This window comes from Hemicordylus capensis, chromosome 3 (assembly GCF_027244095.1).
Source record: "Hemicordylus capensis ecotype Gifberg chromosome 3, rHemCap1.1.pri, whole genome shotgun sequence".
NCBI classification, from domain to species: Eukaryota; Metazoa; Chordata; class Lepidosauria; order Squamata; family Cordylidae; genus Hemicordylus; species Hemicordylus capensis.
Window position 1 is genome coordinate 2,328,241 of NC_069659.1, and position 25,415 is coordinate 2,353,655.

At 48.8% G+C, this 25,415-nt stretch overlaps 1 protein-coding gene across 1 annotated transcript in view; it reads right to left on the reverse strand.

Moving 5' to 3' along the window:
- Window positions 1-25,415, reverse strand: part of STARD10 (StAR related lipid transfer domain containing 10) — a 63,543-nt gene that overhangs the window by 8,953 nt on the left and 29,175 nt on the right. The window contains exons 2-3 of the mRNA XM_053307867.1: window positions 1,972-2,119; window positions 221-324 (exon numbers count right to left, since the gene is read on the reverse strand). Coding sequence (XP_053163842.1) covers window positions 221-324; window positions 1,972-2,119 — 252 coding nt within the window. The remainder of the gene's footprint in view (window positions 1-220; window positions 325-1,971; window positions 2,120-25,415) is intronic.

Below are 25,415 nucleotides of genomic sequence, written 5' to 3' on the forward strand. Positions count from 1 at the left end.
GGTCGCTCTGCTTTTGAATGCGTCTGCCAGCTCTCTTGCAAGGACAGACAGGCTGGAAATGCACGGTATGAAATCAACTCAGCCTGCCCATACCTGCCCGCAGGGGTTTTCCTAGCCCCCCAAGCTGGGTATGGACTTCCTGAAGCACAGCTGCAGGCACAGGGCTTTGGGGGACCGACACCCCCCCCACCCCCCAGCCCCCGAAAGGAGGGGCACTCACAGCATGCTTGACAGAGTAGTTCATGATGATGTAGTCGTTGCCCATGGGCAGCCAGGAGCGCAGCGTGATGACATCTCGGTTCTTCAGGGGCTTCGGGCATTTCCCTGCCAAGGAAAAGAAGACTCAGGCGGGCAGAAGAGAGAGAGGAGCAAACGGAGCTCCGGGAAGCAGAGGCAGCTCATTAGGACAAGACGCTCCTGCTCCACGCACACCAGCGCAAACTGTTCCTTCACCTCCCCAGTCTTCTCATGCAAGGAGGGCTGCTGCCCCCCTGCCCCCATTTTTCACAAGATCAAGCCATCGACCTCTCCAGGACTGCTTTCCAAGCTTTGCTGCAGCCTGCTGCCATTTGCCAGAGACCCCGGAGGCTCGGCCTCCGCAAGGGGCTGGCTTGCTCGTTCCCCCTTCCGCCTAGGCAGACTGGCAGGCTGCAGCTGCAAGCACTTGGCCGTCCCCTCTGCTCCTGAGACCCTGGGGGTGAAGAAGATGGGCAGTCTGGAGGGGGCTCCAGGTGGGGCGTGGGGGGCTGTAAAACTGCAGCCTCCCCAGCTGTGGCATTCAGTACAAATGACCTCGGTGGGAGGGCCCACAGGTGCAGGGTGTGACGCTCCCTCTCTTGTCTTGCCCCGCCATGAGCCGGGTGGGGGGGGGCAGCCCTGCACTCTTGCCCTCCTTTCTCCTCCGAGGAGGCTCCATCTCTTTGCAGTATCGGCCCAGGAGGGACCTGGCATTCCTCTGGACATACTGAGGAGGAGGTGGAGCAGCAGCAAGAGGAGGAGGACCGAAGACGGGGCCTCCGCTGTAGTGGCACCTTGGCTTGGCAATGCTCCCTCCAGGACTGTGCACCCAGGGCCTAGCTTTATGCATTTGAGGCACCAGAGAACTTGCGTTTTGGGGTGGTATAAAAACGTGATAGATAGATAGATAGATAGATAGATAGATAGATAGATAGATAGATAGATAGATAGAGAAAGTTCCATTTGCCCAGGCTTTGGAATTCACAGGAAGTGTCTGCTATTTCTGTCTGCTTGCATGGTTCTGATCTTGTATCGCTCTTTTCGGCAGCTTTTAAATTTTGTGACGTTTCATGGTGTTAGTGGTTCTAATTGAGCGTTGTGTCCCCCCCCCACTTTTTTTCTTTTCTTGGTTTTACATTGCAAGCTGCCTGGGAAATAATGGTATTCAAAAGCAGAGTGGAAATGAATTAACGATGTAAAGTAAAATACAGGCAGGCTTGAGAAGCAGCCAACTGCTGGAGTGAAGCCACCTCCACCTGCAGCCCGGTGTGTTTTTTAACTTTCCACATACTTTTAACTCACCTGGCCTTTGCCAGACGATAAAGCCAAAGCCAGGGTGGCCCATAGCGCTGTGGCCCCCGAAGCAAGGGGCCCAATGCTGCCTTGCCCCTCAGGGCCCTAAAGGGGGCAGCCCCTGTGCAAAAACAACCCCTGCAAGCTTTGAAAAGTGGTGTGGGGAGGAGGGGAGGTGGGGCAGTAGTTGCTGCTGCATCCTATCCAGCCATCTTTTTGGTTGTGCTTTTGAGAGGTTTGTCCCAGTGGGGATCCATCTGGTGGACCCGGAGATCAGGACTGCTCAGCTTTGGCCCTCTTGCAGATGTTGGCCTACAGCTCCCATAATCCCTGGCTATTGGCGCTATGGCTGGGGATTATGGGTGTTGTAGTCCCAAAATAACTGGAGGGCCCAAGTTGTCGTCTCCCCACCCAGTAGCATCCCCTTCCCTAGCTTCTTACAGGAATAATATCCAACATCAGCGTTGACCGTCAGCTTGCCAATGTCAAAGGTCTCGATGACGTTTGTATCCCATTTTTTCCTGTATTCAATGTCATGCAGCACATCGTACAGAGTATCTGCGGAGACGTCCTTGCAGTCCATCCTGCACTGGAGAGAAACATGGTGTGAGAAGCCCATGCAATGTCCCAGAAATCCTTGAGTGGCATAAGAACAGCCCTGCTGGATCAGGCGGCCCAAGGAGGCCCATCGGGTCCAGGCATCCTGCCTTTGAGGCTGGAGGGGACCTATAGCCCGTATTCAGATAATCACTGTTTTTAGAAACCCTTTCCAAATGATCAGTAAAAAACTTTCCGAAGGTCATGCTTTGCAAGAAAAGCATTTCTTTCAGTCAAATAGGATCAAGCCAGCTGAAGACTTTGTAGCCAATTAATCACCTGCCCTTTAACTTATTAATCCATTGCTCAATTTCAAATGAATCTGCATATTACAAACACTTCAGTCGAGGTGCACTTCAAAGCCATTGTTGAAGGAAATGTGAAAACCTGTGATAGTGATGTATTAAATATTGATAGCTTTAAACAGAATTTTGTTGGTGCTTTGATATCCTCTTATTGATTTTAATATTGAGTAGTGCTTCCAAACAACTGAAACACAAATGTCAACAAATGCTAATGTTTATACAGATGGTTACAGGCCTCCTTATATAAGCATTTCCTTAATCATAACGCACACCCACGACAATTTATAGAAGACTGATTCCATGCTTAATATCAGGGGAGACATAAGCCTGATTGTTCCAGTAATTTAATAAGCAAACCGTCAATTTTCACTGTAACAGATCATGTCTCTGTCTTCCTCCTTCAGCCCTTACATCATGCATTAATTCAGACATAATTATATTTCCATGCCTTTATTTTCCCATCCTCCAACGGAGAGAATTTCTCTCTCTCTCTCTCGGCATAAATAATTCTGACTATGGTTATCTCATAAACACCACAGATCTTGACATCTCCAACTGCCCCTATTTGTGAGTGATTTAGCAAAACTGTCCCCATGCCTTGTTAAAAAAATGTTGGTGTCAGTTGCTAGCTTTGTCATTCTCCGAGGGTCAGCCCCTTCCCTGGGGTCTCTTGAAATTATGCTTCTGTGTGGTAGCAGATGCCTCCTGTCTCCAGATCACATGCACAGAAATGCATGCACGTGACAATATCCAGTGCACCACCTGCTGTTTCATGCATTAATGAGGCTAATTTTGAACGGCAGATGAAAGGTTCTCAACCTTGGCTCCCCAGATGATGTTGGGCTACAATTTCCATCATCCCCAGGCACAATGGTTCGGACACTGTGGCTGGAGATGTTGGGAGTTGTAGTCCAACAACATCTGGGGACCCATGGGTGAGATCCCCTATAGACAACATACCACAGGGCAATTATGTGTTTCTAGCATATCTTTATAACCTAAAGGACAGACAACTTCTTGGCTTTTGCTGGAGAGCAGGAGAGGTGACTGCAGAATCCATGAAACCAATGTTAGAATAGAGCAGGAGTTCTTAAACTTGGGGCCCATGATATTGTTGGATTACAACTCCCATCAAGAGAACAGAAAGGAACACAGACTCTGGCAAAAGAAATGCAAGGTGACAATAAGGGAGGCAAAAAGAGTTTGAGGAACATTTAGCCAAAAGTATCAAGGAGAATAACAAAAACTTATTTAAATACATCAGAAGCAGGAAACCTGCCAGGGAGGCGGTTGGACCATTAGACAATGAAGGAGTGAAAGGGATTATTAAGGAGGATATGTTGCAGAGAAGCTGAATGAGTTCTTAGCGTCTGTCTTCACGGCAGGTGATACTGAGCATACAGCTGATTCTGAACCAGGCTCTTTAGGGATGGAGTGACAAGAGATGATGTTTTAAACTGTCTGGAAAAACTGAAAGCTAACAAATCACCAGGGCCGGATGGCATCCATCCAAGAGTCCTCAAAGAACTCAAATGTGAAATTGCCAACCACCTTGCTAAAATATTTAACTTATCCCTGAAATCGGGCTCTGTACCAGAGGACTGGAGAGTAGCAAATGTAACACCGATTTTCAAAAAGGGATCTGGGGCGATCTGGGAAATTACAGGCCAGTTAGCTTAACATCCGTTCCAGGCAAATTGATGGAAAGCATCCTCAAGGATAAAATTGTAAAGCACCTAGAAGAACCCAGCATGGCTTCCGCAAAGGTAAATCTTGCCTCACCAACCTTTTGGACTTCTTTGACAGTGTCAACAAGTGTGTGGATCAAGGTGATCCAGTTGACATAGTATACTTGGACTTCCAAAAAGCTTTTGACAAAGTTCTCCATCAAAGACTCCTGAAGAAACTTATCAGTCATGGGATAAGGGGACAAATATATGTGTGGATTGCTAACTGGTTGAAAGAGAGGAAACAGAAGGTAGGGATAAATGGAGAGTTTTCACAATGGAGGGAAGTAAGAAGTGGGGTCCCCCAGGGATCTGTACTGGGACCGGTGCTTTTTAATTTATTCATAAATGATCTAGAAGCAGGGGTAAGCAGCGAGGTGGCCATATTTGCAGATGACACCAAACTCTTCCAGGTAGTGAAATCCAAAATGGATTGTGAGGAGCTTCAAAAGGATCTCTCCAATCTGGGGGAGTGGGCGACAAAATAGCAAATGAGGTTCAATGTTGCCAAGTGTAAGGTGATGCATATTGGGACGAAAAACCCCAACTTCAAGTATATGCTGATGGGATCTGAGCCGTCGGTGACTGACTAGGAGAGGGATCTTGGGGTCGTGGTGGACAGCTCGTTGAAAGTGTCGACTCAATGTGTGGCAGCTGTGAAAAAGGCCAATTCCATGCTAGGGATCATTAGGAAGGGGAATGAAAATAAAATGGCTAATATGATAATGCCCTTATACAAAACTATGGTGCGACCACCGTACAATTCTGGTCACCAAATCTTAAAAAGGACATTGTTGAACTGGAGAAGGTACAGAAGAGGGCAACCAAGATGATAAGGGGCCTAGAGCACCTTTCTTATGAGGCAAGACTACAACACCTGGGGCTTTTTCGCTTTAAAAAAAGATGACTGCGGGGAGACATGAGAGAGGTCTATAACATCATGCATGGCGTCGAGGAAGTGCAGAGAGAGAAATTCTTTTCCCTCTCACACAACACTAGAACCAGGGGTCACTCCATGAAATTGATTGCCAGGAGGTCTAGGACCAACAAATGGAAGTATTGTTTCACACAACGCGTGATCCACTTGTGGAACTCTCTGCCACAGGATATGGTGACAGCCAACAGCCTGGATGGCTTTAAGAGGGGTTTGGATGACTTCATGGAGGAGAGGTCTATCAATAGCTACTAGTCGGAGGGCTGTGGGCCACCTCCAGCCTCAAAGGCAGGATGCCTCTGAGTACCAGTTGAGGGGGGAGTAATGGCAGGAGAGAGGGTATGCCCCTTTCAACTCCTGCCTGTGGCTTCCAGTGGCATCTGGTGGGCCACTGTGCGAAACAGGATGCTGGACTAGATGGGCCTTGGGCCTGATCCAGCAGGGCTGTTCTTATGTTCTTATCATCCCCAGGCACACTGGCCGAAGAAACCCCAGAACAAATTCTTCAGCAGTGTGGGTAGGGTGGGGATGGGAATTGGGCACCAACCCTTTTCTTGAGAAGAGCAGGAGCAGGCATGTCCCTGTCTCATCTGTGAAACCATGAAGGGTAAGCTCTTATGGACTGATCCGGGACATGAGCTCTCTTTATACTGTTGTGTTGAACTATATCTTAAGAATTGTTTATTACCTTGGCAGCTGCATGTATAGCCAAGAGGCAAGGTAAGGGATGCATTAATTAATAAGGTCTACAATTTATTAAAGCGGCCACACTGTTAGAAGGAAGGCAGTTCTTAATATTTAAAGATGGACCCAAAATCGAAAAAAGAAAGAAAGAAAGAAAGAAAGAAAGAAAGAAAGAAAGAAAGAAAGATGTTCTTAACATGCAACAGAATTCACCCCCAGCAGTGTTCCTTCTAACAGGGATTCCCAGATGTTGACTACAACTCCCATAATCCCCAAGCAAAAGACATTGTAGCTGGGGATTCTGGGTGTTGTAGTCCACAACATCTGGGAATCCCTGTTAGAGGAAACACTGACCCTCGCTGTTACAATTTGCCCCCAGATAATCCCCAGGCATGATCTATCTATCTAATACCTTTGTGTACCACTTATTACAGAAGTCTTAAGGCAGTTCAACAACAACAACAAAACAAAACAAAAATTTAAAAACAAACATGAAAGCATACGGGCAAACCTTGTTATCAGCGGATTCATCATCCACGGTTTTGCGTATCCAGTTGGGTGATCACCCAACCTCGGCATTCACAGGCAGGGGGGATGGCACACAAAAGGTTTAGACTTGTATAGCCACAGGTCGGGGGGGTGGCCAGAAATGACCTCCGAGGTCATTTCTGGCCACCATTTAAAATTTTTTAGAAATGTTTGTGACTCATCAAGAAAAAAAGGTTTCCCCCCATTATTTTTTGTGGGGCATGGCTGGGCACATGGAAACCCCGCAGAGCACGGTACAGTAATGACTTTCAGGGTTTGGTTGGGGGGGGGGGTTGTTTTGGTTTTTTTGCTGGTCTGACTTTTTCTCATCCAGTACCTAACCTGTTTTCCATAGGCACAATGCCTCGTTACTCACGGTAGTCGGCAAGGAATGGAACCCCCGTGAGTAACAAGGTATACCTGTATATAAAATTCAAATTTGAACAACAAAACCGCATAATTCATCCGAATACCTGGCTGAAGAGATGTGTCTCCAGGTGTTTCCTAAAAGCCATCAGTGATGGAGCAGCTCTAATCTCAGCAGGAAGGGCGTTCCACAGCCCTGGGGCAACGACAGAGAAGGCTCGCCTCTGAGTCGCCACTAGATGAGCTGGTGGCACCCTCAGGTGAACCTCCCCTGAAGATCTTAATAGGTGGCAGGGTTCATAACAAAGAAGCCATTCTCTTAAATACGCTGGACCCGAGCTGTTAAGGACTTTATAGGTAATAACCAGCACTTTGTATTTTGCCCAGAAACCTATTGGTAGCCAGTGTAGAGCTTTTAGAATCAGAGTAATATGGTGTCTAAAGGATGTCCCAGAGACCAACCTGGCTATTGCATTCTGCACCAACTGCAGTACAAAGGCAGCCCCACATAGAGCACTTTGCAGTAGTCAAGCCTGGAGGTTACCATCACGTACACTACTGTTTTAAGGTCACTTTCTTCCAGGAAAGGGCACAGTTGGCATATCAGCTGAAGCTGATAAAAAACACTCCTGGCCACTGCCTCCACCTGAGGTATCCAAGAGATTTAGATCCAGAAGTATCCAGAAATACTCCCAAACTGTGTACTCTTGGGGTACTGTTCCCTCTTGGAGGGGTGTATTTCCATCTAGAACAGGCAGATCTATCCCATGTTCTCTGGATCTTTGCCCAACCTGGCAGTTTCGATCTAGCAGAGAGATTGTTGGAGATGGCCTAGTTAATATCATAAATGCATCGCTGAGGGAGGGTAGGGTGTCTCCTTGTTTTAAAGAGGCAATAGTTAGACCTTTTCTTAAGAAGCCTTCCCTGGATCCCTCAATGATAGTTATAGGCCAATCTTCAATCTCCCTTGGTTGGGCAAGGTAATCGAGAGGGTGGTGGCCAACCAGCTCCAGGCGGTTTGGGAGGAAACTGATTATCTAGACTCATTTCAAACTGGCTTTAGAATGAGCTATGGGGTTGAGACAGCCTTGGTCAGCCTGATGGATGACCTTTACCAGGGAATCAACAGAGGTAGTGTGACTCTGCCGGTTCTTTCTGGATCTCTCGGTGGCGTTCGATACCATCGACCACAGTATCCTTCTGGGTCACCTGGGAGAGTTGGGAATAGAAGGCACTGCTTTGCACTGGTTCCGTTCCTATCTCTCGGGTAGATCCCAGATGATGGAGCTTGTTGACAGTCACTCCTCAAAGCAGGAGCTGTTATATGGAGTCCCTCAGGGCTCCATTCTGTCACCAATGCTTTTCAATATCTACATGAAACCGCTGAGTGAGGCCGTCAGGAGATTTGGTGCAGGGTGTTATCAGTATGCTGATGACACCCAAATCTACTTCTCCCTTTCTTCTTCAGGAAATGGCACTCATTCTCTAAATGCCTGCCTACAGGCAGTAATGGACTGGATGAGGGATAACAAATTGAAGCTGAATCCAAGCAAGACGGAGGTGCTCATTGTGCGGGCTCAGGATCCAAGGGGTGTGTTAGATCTTTCTGTGCTGGATGGGGTTACACTCCCCCAGAAGGAGCAGGTGCGCAGCTTGGGAGTACTCCTGGACCCAGGCCTCACCCTGGTATCTCAGGTGGAGGCCATGGCCAGGAGTGCTTTCTATCAGCTGCGGCTGATTCGGCAGCTGTGCCCATTCCTTGAAGAGGATGACCTCAAAACAGTGGTGCACCAGCTGGTTACCTCCCGGCTTGACTATTGCAATGCGCTCTATGTGGGGCTGCCTTTGTACGTAGTTTGGAAACTTCAGTTAGTTCAAAATGCGGCAGCCAGATTGGTCTCTGGGGTAACCCGGAGAGACCATATTACGCCTGTTTTGAAACAAGTGCACTGGCTGCCGATATGTTTCCGGGCAAAATACAAAGTGCTGGTGATTACCTTTAAAGCCCTGAACGGCTTAGGCCCGAGTTACCTCAGCGAGCGCCTTCTTCTGCGAGATCCTCACCACACATTAAGGTCATCTGAGGAAGTTCGTCTCCAGTTACCATCAGCTCGTCTGGTGGAGACTCAGAGGCGGGCCTTCTCTATAGCTGTTTCGAGCTGTAGAATGAGCTCCCTGCAGAAATCCGTAATTTGAATTCTCTATTAGCCTTCAGGAGAGCCCTTAAAACGCATCTGTTTGGCCTGGCTTTCCAGGATTTTTAAATCGGTTTTAATATTTTAACCTGGTTTCAGGGTTTTTAATTACTGCGATTATTTAATTGTTGTTTTAAAATGTTTTTAAATTGTTAATTGTTGTTATATTGTTTTTTATTTTTTGTTTTAGCTCTTTACTGTTTTAATGGTTTGTTTTAATTGTAAACCGCCCTGAGCCATTTTGGAAGGGCGGTATAAAAATCAAACAAACAAACAAACAAACAAAATCTCCTGAATTGCAGCTCCCCACAAAGAGCACCTCAGCTTTATTTGGGTTCAGCTTCAGTTTATTATACCTCATCCAGCCCATTACCTCCTAGAGGCAGACATAAAGGGAAGTTATGTTATTTCCTAATGGTGTCATCCACATACTGATAGCACCCTGCGCCAAATCCCCTCATGATCTATCTCCCCCAGCAGTTTCATGTAGATATTAAACAGCACTGGAAACAAAATCAAGCCCTGAGAGGTACCATATAAAAGCTTTCGCTTTGAAGAGTGAAAGTCCCCAAGCAACACTATCTGAAATCTGCCTGAGAGGCATTAGTGGAACCACTGTAGAACAGTGCCTCCTACACCCAAATCCCTCAGGTGATCTAGAAGGATATCATGGCCGGTGGTATTGAAAACAGTCAAGAGAACCAAAAGGATCAACAGAGTTACACTCCCTCTGTCAATACCTAACTGGAGGCCATCCATCAGGCCAATTAAGGCAGTCTCCAACCCATAACATGCCCAAAAACCACTCTGAATGGGTCTAGATTATCAGTATCATCCAAGCCTTCTGGAGTTTTCTGGAGCCACTATCCTCTCAATCACCTTGGCCAACCACAGGAAGTTGGAGATGGGCCTATAATTGCCTAGCTCTGAAGGATCCAACACAGATTTCTTTAAAAGAGGTCTACCAATTACCATCTTGAGACAGGGAGGCATCCTACCTTCTCTCAAAGTAGCATTTATAATATCAACTAGACCCTCCCCAATAATCTCCTTGCTCGATAGCTGTTACCAGCTGAGCTTATTCAGCCCAGCTTCCAGAAGCCTCCCTGTTTACAGCTGCATCTCCAGGCTTGGAGATTGCACTTTTGCTATGCTCAGGAGCTGCACAGCAATGTGAGCTCCCAGTTTATGTTATACATGGGGACAAGTTGTTTAGTTGGCAGTGGACTGGTGACCCCTAGATTTGGGCTGCAAGTAACACAAACTGCAAAGGGGATTAGCTTCACACACCCTCTTCCTATGTGGGGGTCCAGCTAAGCAGATTCCAGAACTCTCATCCGAGGTCATTGTGGACATAGAGTGAACTCTATAACTCCCCTCATCCTCATGCAAGAGAGACAGCACCAGATGCTAAGGAAGCAATTAGGCCAAGAAGGGAAGGCAGATAAGACAAGAGCAGCAGACTACCTCACAATCGGGATGAGTCAGTGACGTAACTCTGAAAAGGTGCCTATCGAAACTTCTGATAGAATTATTGGGAGAGTTGGTCCCAACACAGGATATTCTTTGACACACCTGTATACTCTAATTTTCACTACAATCAGCCTTGCATAAAATAGGTGATTCACACACCTTCTTACCCAGGAAGGACCATCAGACACAATGCATTCTGAAAAATCCTGACTGGACTCCCCTATTCAGCAGAGCATGACAACAGGTTAACCCCTGCTAACTTGGCAAAGAGGCACCTTTTAACGTGGTGATTCTCTTTATTTAGCAGGCGGAGAGCAACTGGCCCTATCCACCCCCAGCACAGCATTCCTCCAGTGGCTGTTGCTGGTGTCTATCTTATGTTTCCTTTTAGATTGTGAGCCCTTCGAGGGCAGGGAGCCATCTTATTTATGTATCATTTCTCTGTGTAAACTGCCCTGAGCCATTTTTGGAAGGGCGATATAGAAATCAAATAAATAATAATAAATAATAACAGCAAAGTGCCCCCAAGGCACGTTTGTGGATATAAGGATCGCTGACTCTATGGCCCAATGTTTCCCCCTTTCCACCCTACGGGGCACTCCTTCATGTGCTCTCTCAGACCTTCCTCTGGAGAAGACTCCATCTTGTGCTCCCTTGTCCTTCCAACTCGGGACTCCAACTGCAAGACATCTTTGTGTTCCCTCATGCCTCTTACGTGGGATGCCACCACAACGAGAACTCCAGCAGACCACTTTGGTGCCCCCCTCTCCATTGGGGCCACCCGAGCTGAAATCACTGCCCTGCCTGGCCAATTCGCTGTCCTCACACCAAGGCTCCGCTTATTGTGTCTGTCTTTAGATCAGTCCCCCTGCGGATCTATCCAGCTGGCCCGACGCAGGAACTTTCCTAGTGTGGAACCCCACTAACTCCTTCAGCTTTCCTGCTCTCCACTCTGCCTCCCAGGACAGACACTACCTCCCAGCTGCCTGAATCAGACCTTCGTGAGGACAGGTGATATCGCCTCTTGCCCAGCTCCTTCAGGGCTAAATCAATCCCTTATTTCTGAAAACTTGCCTTATCTTAAAGTAACTCTCTCTAGCCCACCTGGGAATTTACATGTAATCTAGAAACTTCAAGCTAAATGTGCCTTAAATAGTCTGTTTTTAAACATATTTGTAGTACTTTTGTGCTAGGACTGCCTGGTAACTAAGTTTTATTGCTTTTATTATTTTTCTTCCAATAAACTCATTTTGATTTAATTAAAACCTGTCTCCCAAGCTGGTTTTCTTGAGTTCAGATGCTTGCACAAATTAAAACCGCTTGGAACTGTCTCCGCTCTTGAGCTAAATTCCCCACATTCCCCCGAACTGGAGGTGCCGACCAATCACCCCCGAGGCAGTTCCATCAACATAGCACAAGCCATGTTGGGCAAGAGTCAAGAGAGCAGATGGTAGGCCACACCCCTTCAAGCAGCCTTTTCACATCCTCAGGAGTAACAAACCAAAACCAATCCAATTTAACGGCACCAGAGTAGTTATTGGACACCTCCACAAAAGACTCTGCACCAATCATGGTATCCAGGCCTGCTCGAATACCAGAGATTTTGTCCATGAAAACCTCATTAGTGACTGAAGGTTCCAGATACACATCTGAGGAAAGAGGGGCCCATATTAACCCTCTCACCACCCTAAACAATTCTGCTGGCCATGAGCTTGTGGACACAATGCTTGCCACCAGGAACTGTTTCTTTGCCACACATACTGCCACATCACAAATCTCCAATTGTGCTCTTTGTTGTAATCTGTCAGATTCGAGTCGAAGTCCTTCTCCACTTGCACTCCAGTCGTCTACCTTGCCACTTTAGCTCTCATCATTCCCACCATGGAGCTAAGTTAGAGGCGGGAGTGCCCTAGTGAGTCTGTGATTCCAAATCTCCACCAGGGTATCAACAGAATCACTGGCAGAGCCAACCTTAAAACCATCCCAGTCTTCTTGAAATCCTGTTGGATCCAATAGCCTTCTCAGGCAGACTACCGTTATAGGCCCTTCACCGCTGCAGAAGGGGTTAGTGGCTACGAATTGAACCTTAACTAGATGGTGGTCTGTCCATAGGAATTCCCACCCACGAAGCACCACCCTGACCAGAGCAAAAGACCAAATCGAGTGTGTGACCAGCAACATGCATCAGCCCAAGACTACCTGGGAAAGGCCGGTAGTGAGCATGGTTGCTATGAACTGCCAAGCTGTCCCTCACAATTTGGTCCTGAAGTGAACACTGAAGTCACCCAACAAACACCATTAGCCTGGGTGACTCCAACACCAGCTTCGCAACCAAATCTGTCAACTCCGCTAGGGAGTCTGTTGGGCAGCGGGGTGATCAGTACACCAACAGAAGCCCATCTATCCCTAGTCCCCCAAGACTGAAGTACACACACACTCGCTCTAGGCAAGTGCTCTGACACGGATCCTGGTAAAGGAGATACGAATACGATAAATATTCCAACAGAAGTTCCCAAACTTGTATGCGTATACACACACACACACACACACACACAATGTGTGTGTGTGTGTGTGTGTGTGTGTGTGTGTAAAAATAACTAGATAAATAGATAGATAAATAAATAAAATGGCTCCCTGTCCCCAAAGAGCTCACAATCTAAAAAAGAAACATAAGATAGACACCAGCAACAGCCACTAGAGGGATGCTGTGCTGGGGATGGAGAGGGCCAGCTTTTCTCCCCCTGCTCAGTAAAGATGTTTGTGCACTTGTGCATGCTTTTGTGTGAATGACTGTATTTTCATTCATTTTCAAAGACATGTCAACACAGTGTAGCAGGCTGGTGTAGCTTCCTCCCAACAGCAAGCATGTAACTCAAGATAGCTCGGGGTATGATCTGACCAGTAAAATTTGTGTCTGGCTGGTGAACTGAGCCAACATTTCTTGACCCCTGCTAATGCCCAGAATTTCAAGAGCTGGCAGTCTCAGAATTTCAAGTATCTGGAAATATATATTACGCAATCGAATTTCCCCCTTATACAGTTAGTGTCAATACCTTGTGCATTCACACTAATCATTCCTGAAAGTGGAGGGACTGTCTTCCTCAATAGGGGTGTGCACAGACCGTTTGGCCTGGTTCGGTCTGAATTTGGTGCAGTTTGTGTGCATGAACTGTTTGGCATGATTCGGTCACGATCAAGACACTCTGACCAGCCCGGTTTGCAGTGGTCCGGTTTGTGATCAAACCAGTTCTGCACATGCCAAGTCCTCAACAACTTTGCCATCATATTGATCTCACAGAACAAGAACTGATCAGGCAAGATTCGTTGAACCAACACATTTCAGTGCAGAAAGCTTGGGCACCCACAGAAGTAGAGGGCAAAAGGGGGCGCTTGCCCTCCCTGAATGAACTTACCAAAAAAAAAGTTGTATGGACATTAGGGGGCTCTAGCACCCCTAATCAGCATCCTAGAGGGAACCCAGATGCCATTCCTTGCTAGAGGATAGCAGCAGACTCCATCTGCAAGGTCTGGCCTCTCTGTACCATTCCAAAAGCACCCTGTTCAGGTCAAAGCTCCTGGTTCCACAATACAAGGTTTATTCAAGCATGCAGGACCAAATAAATAAATAATTTTTTAAAAAGGCAGTGGAAATTAAGTTTTTGTGCAGTTGGGCCTGTGGAACTTAATAAGGAAGCTGGCTGTTTAAAACATAAAGGAGAAGAAGAAACAGGAAATTAAGATGAATACTGTTTCCTTCCAGTCTTCAGAAGAACCTTATACAAAAGGACATTAGAGTCTTTCCCGACACTCTCCCCTACTTTGCAACAAGGCCCCTTCCTTTTCCTCCCTCCCTCCCTGTCTGTCTTTGTCTTTCACGTTTTCCCCTCCCTCCATCCCTCTTTCTTTTCTCTTCTCTCTTCTTTACAGTCAACCCTGCAGAAACCATGGAGACCACACGCTGCACACCTGCAAACAGCTGGGACCACCAGATCAGGATCAATTAGGCCGGGGGGTGGGGGGTTCTAACCTGGGTGCCCAGGAGCAGGTGGACCACAACTCCCATCACCACCCCAGCCTTTCTGTTAGAAAATTCTGGAACGGGGGGGGGGGCTAGTGGGGGGAGTGGCCTGCACCCACAGCACTTGTCTTGTGCAGTAGCAGGAAGCCAAGCTTGCAGGCAGCTCGAACTGTTTGCTTCCGACCAGCCCCTGAAAATCTCATGAGCGCCATAACCACAAAGATAATGTATACCTGGTGGGACCTACATTTGCTGCTGCAGCAGCATCATCCTTAAGCACGATCTATGAGCATTTATAGCTTCCGTTTCCCCTCACCATGGTAATGGGCTTGCTTGTAATAGCCCAGCTCAGGCCTTCTCTGGGCCCTGGCCAAATGCATCCATTTCTCTTCCCGCCGGCTGGTTCCCTGTCCAAGCCCACCCACCCCCTGCCCTTCCAGCTGCTCAGGCCGTGGGTCTTCTTCTTCTTCCTCCCCCCCTCAAGCAGAGCCACAGAGGAGCACCCCAGCCCAGCCACACTGTGAGCGCAATTCACGCGCAGAGCAGGCACTGCTGCCACACACCCCTGTGCCTTTTTCCGGCCTGCACACACATATTTTCTTGCCTGGAGTCAGTTCCATGACATTTAGGAGCCAACACAGGGGGGGGGGGATCTGCCAAACTGGGAATTGGGCAGCACAGTTGCAGAAGAGCAGGGAGGAGCAGTGGAATCTGTGGGGGAAGCATCTTTGGCGGGTTGGTGGGGGGCAGAAATGGGTCTGCCCGGTCAAGGTCTGGTTCCAGAAGCACCTGGACCGCTCGCTTTGCTTTTCTCATTGTCATCACAATAACCTTTTACATCAACTGACACAACACGACTTTTAATGACCTTGAATTCTTGAACTGCACAAAATTGTTCTTTCAGACCTCCTCGCTTTTTATTGGACCTGTACATTTTGTGTCTGGGGAAGAGAGGAGAACTGTGTATTTTGTGTTCAAGGAAAACAGAGGGTCTCTGGGATTCTTTAAAGAATAAAAGTTATAGTTGTCAGTTATAGTTACCTGACTGTGACAGAGGGGCACTCTGCTCATGCTCAGAGATTATGGTGGCCACTCAGGACCAGGGCTGCCCAGGGGCTTTGGAATACGCTCCCTGTCAAAAGAAAAGCACCTCCATCTCTGACTGCTTTTAGGAAGACCCTCAAGACACACCTATTTTCTCAGGCTTTTAACTGAAATTAATTTTAAACTGTTTAATTGTTTTTACCTCATGAAATTGTTTTAACTGTTTTATTCTGTGAACTTGTTTTAATTGTTTTTACTCAGTTTTACATTTGTTGTGTTTTAAATTGCGTACACAGTTTAAGAGAAACGTCTCTCTTCTATGTTTAGAGATACACATAGCAGGTGGTATATCAATAAAGTCAAATCAATCAATAATACTTTGGTGGCAGAACCAGGGCTTTCAAACCAGCTGCTGCTTTCATGCCCTTGGCTCAAATTAACCCTTTTCTTGGGTTTCCTAAAAATAAATACTGGCTGATATGATGAGGAAAATTACTCTGGGAAGTCCCATTGAACTCCTGCTAACTGGGCAAAGAGGCACCTTTTTAACGTGGTGATTCTCTTTGTTGAGCAGGAGGAGAGCAACTGGCCCTCTCCACCCCCAGCACAGCATCCCTCCAGGGGCTGTTGCTGGCGTCCCTCTTATTTTAGATTGTGAGCCCTTTGGGGACAGGGAGCCACCTTCTTTATTTGTTATTTCTCAATATAAACTGCTTTGGAACCTTTTGTTGAAAAGCGGTATATAAATATTTGTTTTTGTCGTTGAAATTAAAAGGGCAAGCCAGGCAATGCTTTTAATGTCCTTTTAATTTCAACGGAATGGAGTCATTTTCCTTATGTCAGGCCACTCGGGACAGACTCTGGGAAGTGCTGGTGTTTGCATTTTCAGAGCACACTTCTCCTGGAAGGAAGCCCTACTGAAATGAATGGGGCCTCCTTTTGAGTAGACGTCCCTAGGCTCACGCTCCTAATGAACTTCTCCAGCCTGGCATGCCTGGGCATAATAACAGCCTGATACCTTCAGTACAAGTGAATATTGCAGAGTCTTTTCAATGCAGGGTGAAGCGTACAGCTGTCCTATTCCCCTAGCTAGGGCGTGTCCAGTTCCACTTGTACCCTAACGGAGACCCATACCTCTAGTGCAGGGTTTCCTAAGCTTGGACCCCAGATGTTGTGGGACTACAAATCCCATCATCCCCTGCCACAATGGCCTTTGGCCCCTGTAGTCCAACAACATCTAGGGACTCAAGGCTGGAAACTCCTGCTATAGACCAATGAGCCAGATTCATTATGCCAGAGAGGAATCAGGACTTAAGACCTTCTTCCTGCTCGATCTGAAGTCGCCATCATGCGATCATTACTGTTACAGCTTTTATGTACAGCTTACGGAGGAGACATATTTTAAGAATTAAGATGGCAGGGTACCCTGTCTCAGAAGTGCCCATGGCCGAAAAAGAAGCACCAGGTAGACACCAGCCGCAGCCCCTGGAGGGATGCTGTGCAGCTGGGGCTGAGTTGGGCCAGTGTCTCTCCCCTTGCTAAAGAGCAGAGAACCGCCACTTTAAAGGGTCCCTCTTTGCTCAGGGAGCCTGCAAAGCATTAAGGTCCAGTGCAGAGGCGTAACTAGGGAAAACGGCGCCCGGGGCAAGCACTGAAATGGCGCCCCCCCCACTGCGCCCCCCCATCACCCCCCCAACATACTACATTATACTTAGGTTTTTCCTCACAAGCGCCTGCCGCCGCCGCCAAGCCAGGCCGCCAGGCACCAGCAAAGCAATGGGGGGGCGCAGGCGGCGCGGAAGGGACCGCTTGTGGGGAAGGGGGCACCAATGCGCTCCCTTGACTGCTGCAGCGCTGCTGCACTGAGCAGGAAACATTTGTATTAACAAAAAATTAAAAAAATGTTTAAAAAATTTGGTCATGGCGGTGCCCCCCACGTGACCAGAAAAGATGGCGCCTGGGGCACATGCCCCCCCTGCCCCCCCTATAGTTACGCCTCTGGTCCAGTGAACACGGAATCTGAATCTTCTTGGTCCCTCCGTCCCAGAACTGTCTGCTCTGGCTGGCAGGAGTATCTATGAGGTAGCGGAGTCTTTTCTGCTGGTGTCCTTTCCAAGAGAGAGGCAGGAGGGGAGGCTGGACCTGAAACCATCTCCATGCCCATCATAGCCTGCTCACTGGGCAAAGAGGCACCTTTTAACGTTGTGATAATAATCTCTTGACTGAGTAGGGGGAGAGTAACTGGCCCTCTCCGCCCCCAGCACAGCATCCCTCCAGTGACTGTGGCTGGTGTCTATCTTGTGTTTCTTTTTAGATGGTGAGCCCTTTAGGGACAGGGATCCATCTTATTTATGTATTAATTCTCTGCCCTGAGCCATTTTTGGAAGGGCAGTATAGAAATCAAATAAATAAAATCACTCTCCTCTCCCCATAGGGCCCCCCTCAAGGGCCTGAACGGAGACAGCAGTGGTAGTGATGGAGCCTTGAGCCCAGCCAGCCCCTTTTTCCTCCCCTTCCTCCCCGGTCTGCCTTCCAGCCCCTTGAGCACCCTCCACGGCCTCTCCAGCAGTATCCACTCGCTGGCTCTGTGCCTTGGGTGGGCTGCATCTCTGCAGAAAAACTTGCAGGAACGCGGAGGCACAAGACGATGCCTGCAGATAGAGCACATGGAAGCAGCCGGGGCCACGAGATTAGAAGCAACTGGACCAGATCCTAATCTGAGGCTGGATTCCATCAGAGCGCCTTGTACGTGTTGGGCCTGATCCGTCAGGAAGTTCTCCTGCAGAAGGCGGATGGAAATGTCTGGGAGCTGCACAGTCGCTTCCATCCGTTGCCAGGGGCTGCCACACCGATGAGCTTCCCGAAAGATGCCCAAGCCTGGGGCTGTGCTGAAGCCACCTGCCTGCTCCAGAGCTCAGGCTTGCCATTTGTGAAAGGTGGCGTCTTGCTGGGAGCCCTTCAGCCCCTCCTCGCCCCGCTCAGTGTCCACGTGGGTTCGTGTGCCGTTCTTTGCTTGCGGACCGGTCCTGGACTGCCTGACATCACCGCGCTTTGATGTCACGCCTGCATGTCCTCTGATTCGCCGCCTGGAAGCATGTGAGTCTGTGTCTGATGTGTCAGTGGATGCTTTCATTCAAGGGACAGGCAAGGCGGGGTGAAGAATTCGCGCGACTCTGGATGGCTCTGAACAGAGCACTTCCTCTTTGCAGAAAGACTGAAATACCGACTGCGGGAAGCAGGGTGCCGCATCTGAGCCCTGCAACAAGCCGTTTTGCAAATCACAGGGTGTGTGTTTTGAAGGGCCACTGATCGTTCAGTAAACATGTTGGGATCCCCAAAATCGCAGCTGCCACAGCAAAACATGGGACATAACAAACAACCAGCACATTTATGGAATAGCCACCCCAGTGAAGCTCACCTGGAAGCATCCCTTTGTCCTTTTAGACGTCCCATGAAGACCTTTCTGTTCACACAGGCCTTTTAAAATAGGTTTTTAAACAGTTTTTAAAATGCTTTTGTACAGTATTGTATTTTGTATTGTATTGTAATTTTGTTTTATTTTCTCTTTTAATGTTTTGTTTTATTCTGTTGCTTTATTTGTTATGGGCTGGCAAAGAAACAAAGTTATAATTATTACGTAGGATTATTTCCCCTCCTCGTGCCTCCGGACTCCTACCTGCACCACACACACACACACACACATACACACACACACACACACACACACACATACACATACACACACACACACACACACACACACACACACACACACACACAGAGCCAGCCAGGCTCCTTTGGCCATTAGCTGCCCCGAATTCATTGCAAAGTGGGCCTGAGGATTCATTTCCAGCCTCTCTCATTATTCATCAGGGCTATCGTTGAGGTCTGCGTACAAGCCGGGCCTCTAAATATTTCATGAGCCCCCTGGAGCCACCGATCCCCGCCGCCCCTCCAGCCAAGAGGCTGCCAGACAAAGGTGGCAGGGCCCCCGTCCAACCGGCAGCCAAGGGGAGAGGTCGGTGCCCAGCAATCCGATGCCAACACCGATACCCCCAGCAACTCCGATCGCCCTGCGCAGAACTTCAGGCGCCCGGCAGCTCCCCGCCTCGGCTTTCAAAGCAGACAGAGGCCTTTTGTCGAGACGCCAGATTGCATGGCCCTGCCATTGTGCCCATTTCAAAGGCACCACGCTGGATTTTCCACTGTGTGTGTACCTTCCGACAGCTGCCAGCGGACACGGGACCCGCCTCTTTGACAGGGATGAGGCAGCAACAAGACCTTAAGAGGAGCTGGGCCGGCGGGGGGGGGGGTCAGGTCTAGGGATGGGCACAAGCCTGTTTGGAGGCCCTTTCGCGGGCCTCTGAACAGGTCCGAAAGGCCGGCAGTTCAGCTGGTTCGAAAGCTGGGGGGATGACTTCAAGGACTGGGGAGGGTGCACTTGCACTTACACACACACACACACACACACACTTACTTTTAAGGCCCTGCCGGCACTCCCTTTCAAAGCGCTCTGGCCGGGTGGCAGCGTCCCTCCCTGCCACCCCGTTGCCTCCTCGGACTGGAAGGGACGGGAAGTACCCGGCAGGCATGTGCATGTCGGGCATGTGAGCAGGCGTGAGGTGTGCGCACACATGCACCCGATGTCCACACAGGCGCCGGTCACTTCTGGTCTGAGGAGGCAACGGGGCGGCAGGGAGGGACGCCGATGCCCTGCCAGAGCATTGTTAAGAGAGGGCTGATGGGGGGGACATGGTGGCGGGGGGGGATGCCCACCACTAGTCAGATCAGGGGCCCAGAAATGGCACCCGCTGTGGGTCTGTGGCGCATGGCTAGGGCGGAGGGCCAGGCCTGCAGCCCGGCCGGCCTCCCCTGCATGGCAGGCTGGCCCTCCAGCAGCTAGAGCAGTGGCCGCCAGTACTCCTCAGGCAGAAAGCCTTCCGGGCGAGAGCCCCCCTCCACGGACCTCTGCCCCACACTGCACTTTTCCCAGTGCTGAAAGGGCCCTTTAAGGCAGCTAGAGCCATCTCTTCAGAGCTCTGTGAGAAAAGGGCTGGGAAGGGCTGCTGGTCTGGGGGCAGCAAGCATGAATGGGCCCCTTGGCTAAGCAGGGTCCACCCTGGTTTGCATTTGAATGGGAGACTAGAAGTGTGAGCACTGGAAGAGATTCCCCTTAGTAGGAGATGGAGCCGCTTTGGGAAGAGAGCAGAAGGTTCCCAGTTCCCTCCCTGACAGCATCTCCAAGATAAGGCTGAGAGAGGCTCCTGCCTGCACCCTCGGAGAAGCCGCTGCCAGTCTGGGTAGGCAATCCTGAGCTAGATGGACCAAGGGTCTGACTCGGTAGAAGGAGGCATGCCTTCCAAGATGGTGCAGGGGTTCAAGACAGCTCCATTTCCCTTAAAGGAACCTCCCGGTCCTGGGCAAAGCCCAGCACAGCCACAGTGGTAATGGTCGTCTCCTCAGGGTGCCAGCAGACTGTGCTGAGTATTTGGTTTTGGCCAAAGCTTCACTGAGGCCCAGTAAACAATTAGCCACAGGTAGGGTTGATGGGGCTACCACTGGCCCCAAGCCTTACCGTGAGGAACACGGGGCTACGACATAGGGAAGGGAGACAGCTGCACACTAGGGTAGTCCCGTCTCATGTTGCAGACTGACTACGTCTTCAGCAGAAGCCCAAGAAATCCTGCTCCATGTGCCAAGATTGGCAGAGGTGAGGCTGGTGAGCATGCAGGACTGGGCCTTCTGAGTTACGGTGCCTGGGCTGTGGAACTTCCTGTCCCATGAAACTAGGGTGGACCCCTCTCCATTTGTGTTCAGATAGCTGGTTAAAAACCATCTTCTGCTGCTGCATCTTTGACAGGAAAATGAACCAACAAATTAGCATTTGTTCCTTCCTTTTGTTGGCTCTCTGATGTTGGTGCATTTTTCCTGTTATTGTTTTAATTCTATTAGTTTTAATTAGTCCTGTAGCTTTTAAATTCACATGTTTATATTAGCAGCTCCAAAGGTTCCACTTTGCGGGACAAAAAGCTGACATAAATATTTAAATTTTTTAAAAGCAAGCAAAGAAGCTTGTGTTGCACTTGCCAAAAAGAATTAATTAGTTGATTGATTAATTAATTAATATCATTATCATCATCCTCCCCCCACCTTTTGAGCTTAGGGCGGTGTGCTGCCAAATTGTAAATACTATTAGATGTTACATACCATTGCATGTCAGTGGTCATTGAGGAGAGCTGGTCTTGTGGTAGCAAGCATGACTTGTCCCCTTAAATAAGCAGGGTCCGCCCTGGTTGCATATGAATGGGAGACTAGAAGTGTGAGCACTATAAGATATTCCCCTCAGAGGATGGAGCTGCTCTGGGAAAAGCAGAAGGTTCCAAGTTCCCTCCCTGGCAGCATCTCCAAGAGAGGGCTGAGAGAGATTCCTGCCTGCAACCTTGCAGAAGCTGTTGCCAGTCTGTGAAGACAATACTGAGCTAGATAGACCAATGGCCTGACTCAGTATATGGCAGCTTTCTATGTTCCTATGTCAAATTTCCAATTGTTCAGTAAAATATTAAAGTCTGACATCAGATGTCAGAGGAGAGGTTCTCAATCTTGGTTTCCAATATGTTGTTGGACTACAACTCCCATCATCCACAGCCACAACAGTTTTTGCATACTGTCAAATAGATCATAATATCCTAAGAACATAAGAACAGCCCTGCTAGATGAGGCCCAAGTCCAGTATCCTGTTTCAGACAGTGGCCCTCCAGATGCCTCTGGGGAGCCCACAGGCAAGAGGTGAGGGCATGATTCCCCCTCTCCTGCTGTTGCTCCCCTGCAACTGGTATTTAGTGGCATCTTGCCTCTGAGGCTGGAGATGGCCTATAGCCACCAGACTAGTAGCCATTGATAGACCTGTCTGTCCTCCATGAATTCATCTAAGCCATCCAAGCTGGTGGCCATCACCACATCCCATGGCAAAGAATTCCATAGATTAATTATGTGCTGTGTGAAAAAATACTTCCTTTTTTTGGTCGTAAATTTCCCAGCCTTCAGTTTCTTGGGATGGCCCCTGGTTCTAGTGAGAGAGATAGAAAAATTTCTCTCTGTCCGCTCTTTTTACTCCATGCATAATTTTATGCACCTCGATCTTCCCTTTGTTGCCTCTTTTCCAAACTAAAAAGCCCCAGAGGCTGTAGCCTTGCCTCATAAGGAAGGTATTCCAGGCCCCTAATCACCCCAGTTGCCCACTTCTGCACCTTTTCCAGTTCTACGATGTCCTGTATCAGTGAACAAGATAGATACAGTACTCCAAATGCGGCCACACCAAAGATTTGTATAATGGCATGATAATATTAGCAGTTTTATTTTCAATCCCCTTCCTAATGATCCCTAGCATGGAATTGGCCCTTTTCACAAGTACCACATGACACCTTCAACGAGCTGACACCAAGATCTCTCTCCTGGTCAGTCAATGACAGCAAAGACCCCACCAATTTATATTTGAAGTTGGAGTTTTTTGCCTCAATATGCATCACTTTACACTTGCTTACATTGAACCACATTTGCCATTTTGTCACCCACTCCCCCAGGTGGGAGAGATCCTTTTGCAGCTCATCACAATCTGTTTTGGATTTCACTACCCTAAATAGTTTAGTGTCATCTGCAAATCTGGCCACTTCACTGCTTACCCCAACTTCTAGATCATTTATGAACAAGTTAGAGAGCACTGGTCTTGGAGAGGAGAGCTGGTCTGGTGGTATCAAGCATGACTTGTCCCCATAGCTAAGCAAGGTCCACCCTGGCTGCATATGAATGGGAGACTAGAAGTGTGAGCACTGGAAGAGATTCCCCTCAGGGGATGGAGCCACTCTGGGAAGAGCAAAAGGCTCCAAGTTCCCTCCCTGGCATCTCCCAGATAGGGCTGAGAGAGATTCCTGCCTGCAAGCTTGGAGAAGCTGCTGCCAGTCTGTGAAGACAATACTAAGCTTGATAGACAATGGTCTGACTCAGTATATGGCAGCTTCCTATGTTTCTATGGTCCCAGTACCGAACTCGCTCTGGGAAGGGTCTTTTGCTCTTTGCACATTAATGATGCTACATACAGAAATGCATAAAGAAATGCAGATACCAAATATTCAGCAAATATTCAGCAAATATTCAATTATTCAACATTCTGGGCCCCAGTAAGCTTAAGGACCACCTGCTCCTTGGTGAGTCTACCCACCTGGCTAGGTTGGCTGGGAAGGCGCTGCCCTGTGTGCGGACACTTGCTGAAGCTTCCTTTTTGAGTCCACAGGACAGGGCCTTCTCAGTGTTTGCCCCTAGGATGTAGAACTTGCTGTCCTGTTAGATCTGCATGGCTCCCTCTCTCCCAGTCTTTCAGGAGACTGCAGTATCCCCCTTTTTATTCAGGCCTTTGGTCAAGGAGCAGCCCTCCTCTGGTTTCCTTTCAGTTTGCTGCAATTGAGTTGATTTTTAGTAGGTTTTTAATAAAATCTTATTACTGTTTTATGACTTCACTGCCCTGGAAATAGGGTGGCACATAAATATAAGTAAATAATTTAAGATATGCAAATACTTTTCTGGAGAATATAGGACATCAACATTCACAGAAGAGAATTCAGAGAAGCTTCGGGAAGAAATTCATTTCGGTTCTTAGTACACAAATAAAAATAGCGACTAGCATTGCTATACTATATTCTTCCATTAGGTGGCAGCAGTGTGAATTCATTGGGGCTCATTATTACAACTGATCTCATGACAAGGGGAAGATCAGGTGTTGTAACGAACTCCATGCAGGAGCCAGAAGCACATCTAAAGAACCGTGGAATCCTGACAAGAGGCACCTGTCATGTGCTAAAGCATGAAATCTCCTGCCGCCTACTGTGTGCCTCATTTAGGCTGGGATTTGTAATTCTGCAGGCAAGCCTATACTCTAGCAACGAGCATACAGTTTTGCCAACATCCTTCCTCATTTTTCACTCCGGAGGCTGGTCTCTGGCAATGCCCCACTTTCCCCTGTCTTGTGCAAAGCATTCCAGGGTCATGAATCTCTCCCCCCTTTCCTTCTTCTTTAATTGGCTTTGATTGCTAGGTCTCTTGCGACTTCTTCCTCCTCATTTCCACTCAGTTACACCTTCGGCTGCGAACAACCACTCCCTCACTTCTTAGAATGTGCCCCATACAGACCCCATGGCCGGTTCCTCCCACTTTACGTCAGTTCTCGCCCGTCACCAGTATTTTGCTATGAGCTTTCCGTTCTATCCTGCAGAGTAGATAGAAAGGAGATCTGCAGGATGGTGGATGATAGAAGAAAAGCAGTGAGGAGATCTTGGAGACGCTCGGAACGGGAGGAGGCAGCACCGTCTTCCAGGGGCATGCCTGCCCTGATCCAGAGAAGGTGCTCTGCTCTCCCGGCCTCTCTAGGCACATGGTGTTGTCCACTGTTCATCTGCCCGTCTGGATCAGCCGCGAGGAGCAGGTCTGGCTAGGCGTGGCTTCGTGGCTTATGGCCAGAGCAGAGCCTGCAACCTCAGCAGCCCTGAGAGGGCCTGGAGAAACCTATCAGGTCCCCGAGGGTTGCAGGGGGCCCCTTGGGGTGGATGGCAAGCCACATTAATTGGTTGGGGGGGTGGCAATTTGGGGACAAAGATGTCTCTGCTCCGTCCAGGTGAGCCTCCTCTGTTGCCCAGAGTCCAAAGCATTGGACCTGGATTGTGCACGGCAGCCCCTTGAAATGCCCAAACACCTGGGAGTCCAGCCCCCCCTCCCCGCTCCAACTCGGGAAGGATGCTGATGAGCCCAGCAGTCGGGGCTCCCACCTCTGACCAAGGGGGGCAGTGAGCGTCTGGCACCCTTGGCAGTGTGTGTGTGGGGGGGGGGCCTTGCTGCACAACAAGTTTCCAGCAAGCAGCAGCTGAGCTCTCTGTGTGCCAGGAAATGAGATGCAGAGTGAGAAATCTCACTTTCCGGCAGAGGCAGCGGAGCAAGGGGGAAGGAGCCCTGAACAGCTGGAGATGCAGA